General features: G+C 44.0%; 1 protein-coding gene across 2 annotated transcripts in view; it reads left to right on the forward strand.

The window, feature by feature from the left end:
* The first annotated feature begins 1,242 nt into the window (after positions 1–1,242).
* Positions 1,243–8,034, forward strand: part of LOC118374114 (myozenin-1-like) — a 13,065-nt gene continuing 6,273 nt past the window's right edge. For both annotated transcript variants that reach the window (XM_052492542.1, XM_052492548.1), the window contains exons 1-2: positions 1,243–1,423; positions 6,018–6,111. In XM_052492542.1, the coding sequence (XP_052348502.1) occupies positions 6,027–6,111 (85 nt within the window). In that variant the 5' untranslated portion in view covers positions 1,243–1,423; positions 6,018–6,026. The remainder of the gene's footprint in view (positions 1,424–6,017; positions 6,112–8,034) is intronic.

Raw genomic sequence — 8,034 nt, forward strand, 5'->3', positions numbered from 1 at the left:
GGAGAAAACACTAATGCTCATCTTTATCATGAGAATGGCTACACTCCTACTGGTGATAACAGCTCTCTCCCCTGACATTAGGCCTTCGCACACACACACACACACACACACACACACACACACACACACACACACACACACACACACACACTCACACTCACACACACACACACACACACACACACACACACACACACACACACACACACACACACACACACACACACACACACACACACTGCCAGGAGGGCCTCTCCTATATTTAGTCCTGTTGATCTCCAGTCATCTGGTTGAGTGCTGAGTGCTGGACTCTAAACACTCATTTTTACAATGTGATCAGAGTAAAGACATCAGAAGAACTACCCCCCCACCCCAACAACACACACACACACTACCTGATCACCATCATGGGGCTACTATTCAGTCCCTGCAGTCATAGGTCTTCAGTTATGCCATACATTCTCATAAATCTGAGTCAGGTTTAGAGTTGGTGCTAGGTTTATGGGTCAGGGGTTAGAGGACAGGGTTGAGGGTTAGCTTTGAAATAGGTCATTAAAGTCAGATGCATAGTAAATTCTCTATTGATGATTAGACACTAGCTCTGTCTCACTCTGTCCCCCTTTCTCTCTCTCTCTCACTCTACCCATATCTCATTATCTCCCTCTCTTTCTCCCTCTCTTTCAGTATGCTCTCTCTCTCTCTCTCTCTCTCTCTCTCTCTCTCTCTCTCTCTCTCTCTCTCTCTCTCTCTCTACCCATATCTCATTATCTCCCTCTCTTTCTCCCTCTCTTTCAGTATGCTCTCTCTCTCTCTCTCTCTCTCTCTCTCTCTCTCTCTCTCTCTCTCTCTCTCTCTCTCTCTCTCTCTCTCTATCTCTCTCTGTCTCTCTCTCTCTCTCTCTCTCTCTCTCTCTCTGTCTCTGTCTCTGTCGCTGTCGCTGTCTCTCTCTCTCTCTCTCTCTCTCTCTCTCTCTCTCTCTCTCTATGTGGTCAGTTGTGTAACATAGATCTGAGTGATATGGGCACATACTTGTGGACATACTTGTTTATTCTAAAGGTATAAACAGGTGAACTGGACACCTCACTATGGTGAGAAACACTGTCCTCGGGGAGCAAAGGGAAGGGGGTAAGTGATTATCTTTCTCTATCCACTATTCTGTCCTCCCTCCCTCTCCACACTACCCCCCCGTTCTATACGGGTCTATACATAGACATAGACCCCGGGAGCATCTGAGACAATATCAGTCTCCTCGTAGACCCTTAGGCAGCTCCCACCCACCCAGGCTTCCGTAGCCCAGCTCCTACACTGTCTCTTGGGTGTACAGGAGGGTAGGCACTGGGACACTTTCTGGAATACTTTCAACTCTTCTTCTCCTCCTTGAACATTATTTTCTTCTTCTCTAATTCCTGAGAATTCTCCTGAGGTAAGGCTACATTTGTGACATCACCTCCTACCAGTTGGTAGAGCAGGATATTTGTAACACCATCATAGTGGGTTTATTTCCCAGGACCAGCCATACATAAAATATATGCACACATTCCTGTAAGTCGCTTTGAATTAAAAGCTTCTGCAGGTCTAATTGTCAGCCAGGTACGGACAAGCTCACTGTTAAGGAATGAATTGGGCGATCTACTGGTTTTAGATTTGATTCAACATGGGTTTATGCCGTGCAAGGCCTGCTCTGTGCTGGGCTGGGCTCTGCTGGGCTGTTTCAGGTGTAAAAGTCCTGGTCAGTGTGTGTCATGTGTCCTCCACGTACGGTAGCATGTATCACAGCATTACATTAATTAATTAATTAATGTATTCATGGTATGGTATCAACTTACATGGCTTTCTAGCTATTGGTTAGTAGCTGCATGGATTTTGCCCTTTATTCTTCAGCACTCATCGGGTACAAACCATTCACATTTCATGTCCATCAGGCTGGAGTGGGTCTGGGATGTCGGTGGTATGATGAGGCATTCACGTGCTCGGAGTCGTCAGTCCGACATGATTCAAGTTCAAGTGCTTCTAAAATCAGAACAATTCTTCAACCAATAATAATTTACCCAGTTAACACATTTTGTTCTGAGAACCACATGTTTCTTAGAGCTTGGTTGTCCTGGGGTTATTTTGCATTAACCTTCCAACAACTTTCTGGGAATGGTGTTGAATAGTTACTTGTCTTTGGAACATTCTCCACACATTCAAAAACATAACAAAAAAAATGTATTTTCTTGGTATTTCATTATTTTAACAGAACATTTCCTAAAAGTTCAAACATGGTTACATTTAATTGACATTTTGGCAATGTTTTAGGAACGTTATTCAACTGGTTTGACATTGGGAATGTTCTCAAATAGTTCAGAGAACGTTTAAAAAACAACTTCTGTGGGAATTTCAGTTCTTCAGCATAACGTTTCCTACTGGTTTCTTCATGGTTCTATTTAGAATAATGTTCTCAAATTGTTCCAAGAATGTTCTTCTGTGGGAGCCACAGATGATGCAATCTCTATTGCACTCCACACTGCCCTTTCCCACCTGGACAAAATGAACACTTACGTGAGGACGCTATTCATTGACTACAGCTCAGCTTTCAACACCATAGTACCCTCAAAGCTCATCACTAAGCTAAGGATCCTGGGACTAAACACCTCCCTCTGCAACTGGATCCTGGACTTCCTGACGGGCCGCCCCCAGGTGGTGAGGGTAGGTAGCAACACATCTGCCACGCTGATCCTCAACACTGGAGCTCCACAGGGGTGCGTGCTCAGTCCCCTCCTTTACTCCCTGTTCACCCATGACTGCATGGCCAGGCACGACTCCAACACCATCATTAAGTTTGCAGACGACACAACAGTGGTAGGCCTGATCACCGACAACAATGAGACAGCCTATAGGGAGGAGGTCAGAGACCTGGCCGTGTGGTGCCAGAATAACAACCTATCCCTCAACCTAACACAACCTACTTAATCAAGACTAAGAAGATGATTGTGGACTACTGGAAAAGGAGGACCGAGCACGCCCCCATTCTCATCGACGGAGCTGTAGTGGAGCAGGTTGAGAGCTTCAAGTTCCTTGGTGTCCACATCAACAACAAACTAGAATGGCCTAAACACACCAAGGCAGTCGTGAAGAGGGCACGACAAAGCCTATTCCCCCTCAGGAAACTAAAAAGATTTGGCATGGGTCCTGAGATCCTCAAAAGGTTCTACAGCTGCAACATCGAGAGCATCCTGACTGGTTGCATCACTGCCTGGTACGGTAATTGCTCGGCCTCTGACCGCAAAGCACTACAGAGGGTAATGCATACGGCCCAGTACATCACGGGGGCCAAGCTACCTGCCATCCAGGACCTCTACACCAGGCGGTTTCAGAGGAAGGCCCTAGCCACCCCAGTCATAAACTGTTCTCTATACTACTGCATGGCAAGCGGTACCGGAGTGCCAAGTCTAGGACAAAAAGGCTTCTCAACAGTTTTTACCCACAAGCCATAAAACTCCTGAACAGGTAATCAAATGGCTACCCGGACTATTTGCATTGTGTGCCCCCCCCAAGCCCCTCTTTTACACTGCTGCTACTCTCTGTGTATCTTATATGCATAGCCACTTTAACTATACATTCATGTACATACTACCTCAATTGGCCCGACCTACCAGTGCTCCCGGACATTGGCTAACCGGGCTATCTGCTTTGTGTCCCACCCGCCACCCACCACCCACCACCCCCTCTTTTACACTACTGCTACTCTCTGTTCATCATATATGCATAGTCACTTTAACCATATCTACATGTACATACTACCTCAATCAGCCTGACTAACCGGTGTCTGTATGTAGCCTCCCTACTTTTATAGCCTTGCTACTGTATATAGCCTGTCTTTTTACTGTTGTTTTATTTCTTTACTTACCTATTGTTCACCTAGAGCCTGTAAGTAAGCATTTCACTGTAAGGTCTACTACACCTGTTGTATTCGGTGCACAAATATGATTTGATTTGATTTGAATTTCAGCACTTCAGCATAGCGTTTCCTACAGATTTCCTCAATTGTTCTATCAAAGTCATGTTCTCAATTTGTTCCAACAACATTAAGAAAACTTTAAATTAAAACCACAAGAAATCTTTAGTAATATTCAGAGAATGTTGTTAGAATGTTATTTAAAAACATTCCGTTCTCAGCATCAACAAAACTATCTCTTCGTCTCTCTTGTTGAGTGTGTTCAGGTGCGTTGGCCACGCCCACTAATTGGCCACACCTGATCTTAATGAGTGATTGTTTCCATTGAAATGGGGTCTGTTTGAATAGACTAACATTAACAGCTTTTTAGGAGTAAAAAATACATGGTTTGCTAGCTCCACCCTGGGCTGCATTTACACAAGCTGCCTAATTCTGATCATTTTTACACTAATTGGTCTTTTGGCCAATCAGATCAGTACTTTTGTCAATAATTGAGCAAAAGATCAGAATTCAGCTGTCTGTGTACATGCAGCCCTGGTGGCGCAGTGGACTAATTTCATGTATAGAGAACAGAAGATCTTAGGTTCAAATTCCACTGATGCCTTGTCATAACAAAAAAGAACAGTGTTCATATGATTAATGCCTAAGGAAATGAATTTCCATGTGTCTTATCTGTGGGTGGAGTAAAAAATGAAAGAAACTAGCAGTGTTATCAAAAGGCTTATTGAAACATTGTGTGGAATTTATTCAAAAACCTACAAATAATCTATCATTTCTGTTTTCAAAGCATTCAGAATTTCTGTTCTCAGAGTGTTAATAAAACCTCCCTGGAAAACTTTCAAGGAACCAGAGTTAAACATTCTTAGAAACTTCCTGCAAACTAAAAATGAAAGTTCCCAGAACAGGTAAAAGTCTTACTTCTGTTCTCAGAACATTTAGAAAACCTTACATTTTATCGGTCAGGAAATGTACTGCTTCGTTCCCACAACCAATGTGAAAACAAAAAACAAAAACACATGTTTCCACAACTTACAAGAAACCAAATGTGCTAACTGGGTAGTTAGCTAGATAGTTTTCTCGATATGCTTGCTACCGTTGCTAATAATTAAGTTAGCTAGCTTGCTTAATATTGACAATATGACATATTTTACAATATATGACAAACTAGCTACATTATCCAGTTTGTAATGGTCATAAACTGATTTGTTATCATCTTTTGGTTGAAAAGGTCAGAGGTCAGTGGTAAAATGAATTGGAGGGTCGTACAAAAAAAACGACCAGTCAGAACTCCAAACGTCCGATAACTCCGACACCACGTGAACGTCTCACGAGATAATTATGTTGGGAGTTCTTGGGGATGAGCTGGGTGTTTCGGGAATCGGGAGGTGTGTGTTTGGGAATGTGCTGACTGATGACGTTCCCTGTCAGCTGTCCTCCTGGGAGATTTATCTGCAGCTAAAACAGGAATAGTGAGGGGGATAGAAGCCCCTCTGCTCGGGGTAATGGGACCCTCGGACCCCCAGGCCTTCAGCCTCACGTCCTCCTGAAGTTGGGGGACTTTTCCCCCACACTAACCCATCAGGAGCTCCATAAACCCTGCATTCTCCCACCTTTCCCTGTCTCTACCCAGCGTACCCTGGTGTGATCAGGGTGTGTGTGTATGCGTTTTTGGTGTGTGTCAGTATGTGTGTGTGTCAGTGGGTATGTGATGTGTGTGTAAGTGGTAACAGTGACACTCAGTAGAACATGTAGTAATAATAGCTGCAGGGTGTTGGATTCCAGCAGGAGCTTCAGTTACAACAGATTAAACCAATTACATCAACTACAGTGTGGAATACAGACCCACAGAACCAGCCGCTCAAAGGCCCAGCGCCACAGAGTAATGGCTCCCTAGAACCCCACCTTAAATCTAATGGTGTTGTGATCCAGCAAACAGATGGAGAGAAGTGACCAACCACCCAGTCTTCAATTGTGACACAGGAGGGGAAATGACCCACCATCATCATCACCATCATCATCCTTCTAATCAACAGTCTGTGATTGGTTAGTCATTTTAACTGTGTCTTTCTGATTGGTGTAGGCTGCAGGCATGCCTCTCTCGATTTCCGCCCACCCTAACAAGAGGAAGAAGGTCAACAAGATCATTACTGATCTGACCAACATCACCCAGGATGGTATGTTGCACGCACACACACACACACACACACACACACACACACACACACACACACACACACACACACACACACACACACACACACACACACACGCACGCACGCACGCACGCACACACACACACACACACACACACACACACACACACACACACACACACACACACACACACACACACACACACACACACACACACACACACACACACACACACACACACACAATCTTATCAAAATGATTTATAAAGCAGATGTCACAAAGTGCTTATACAGAAACCCAGTCTAAAACACAAGAGAGCAAGCAATGTAGAAGTTGAAACACAGTGGCTAGGAAAAGCTCGCTAGACAGGCAGGAACCTAGGAAGAAACTTCGAGAGGGACCAGGCTCTGAAGGGTGGCCAGTCCTTTTCTGGCTGTGCTCGTGGAGATTATAAGAGTACATGGCCATTGCCAGATCGTTCTTCAAGATGTTCGAACGTTCACAGATGACCACTCAGGTTCAAATAGAATATATAGGAATATATGTCAGCTGGCTTTTCATACTCGAGACAGCAGGCCGGGACACCATGTCGAGACAGCAGGTGCGGTAGACAGAGCGAGAGAGAGAGCGAGAGAGGGAGAGAGAGAGAGAGAGAGAGAGAGAGAGAGAGAGAGAGAGAGAGAGAGAGAGAGAGAGAGAGAGAGAGAGAGAGAGAGAGAGAGAGAGAGAGAGAGAGAGAGAGAGAGAGAGAGACACAGAGAGAGAGAGAGAGAGAGAGAGAAAGAGGTAGGGTGTCCGGTGAACAGGTCAGGGTTCCATAGCTGCAGGCAGAACAGGCCAGGTAGTCCTGAGGCATGGTCCCAGGGCCTCCGGGAAGGGAGAGCAAGAGAGAGATAAGAGAGGTAAGAGAGATAAGAGAGGAGAATTACACCAGATAAGAGAGGAGAATTACACCAGATAAGAGAGGATAATTACACCAGATAAGAGAGGATAATTACACCAGATAAGAGAGGAGAATTACACCAGATAAGAGAGGAGAATTACACCAGATAAGAGAGGAGAATTACACCAGATAAGAGAGGATAATTACACCAGATAAGAGAGGAGAATTACACCAGATAAGAGAGGAGAATTACACCAGATAAGAGAGGATAATTACACCAGATAAGAGAGGAGAATTACACCAGATAAGAGAGGAGAATTACACCAGATAAGAGAGGATAATTACACCAGATAAGAGAGGAGAATTACACCAGATAAGAGAGGAGAATTACACCAGATAAGAGAGGAGAATTACACCAGATAAGAGAGGAGAATTACACCAGATAAGAGAGGATAATTACACCAGATAAGAGAGGAGAATTACACCAGATAAGAGAGGAGAATTACACCAGATAAGAGAGGATAATTACACCAGATAAGAAAGGAGAATTACACCAGATAAGAGAGGAGAATTACACCAGATAAGAGAGGATAATTACACCAGATAAGAGAGGAGAATTACACCAGATAAGAGAGGAGAATTACACCAGATAAGAGAGGATAATTACACCAGATAAGAGAGGAGAATTACACCAGATAAGAGAGGAGAATTACACCAGATAAGAGAGGATAATTACACCAGATAAGAGAGGAGAATTACACCAGATACGAGAGGAGAATTACACCAGATAAGAGAGGAGAATTACACCAGATAAGTGAGGATAATTACACCAGATAAGAGAGGATAATTACACCAGATAAGAGAGGATAATTACACCAGATAAGAGAGGAGAATTACACCAGATAAGAGAGCATAATTACACCAGATAAGAGAGGAGAATTACACCAGATAAGAGAGGAGAATTACACCAGATAAGAGAGGAGAATTACACCAGATAAGAGAGGAGAATTACACCAGATAAGAGAGGAGAATTACACCAGATAAGAGAGGATAATTACAC

Source organism: Oncorhynchus keta, chromosome 3 (genome assembly GCF_023373465.1).
Source record: "Oncorhynchus keta strain PuntledgeMale-10-30-2019 chromosome 3, Oket_V2, whole genome shotgun sequence".
Classification (NCBI taxonomy): Eukaryota; Metazoa; Chordata; class Actinopteri; order Salmoniformes; family Salmonidae; genus Oncorhynchus; species Oncorhynchus keta.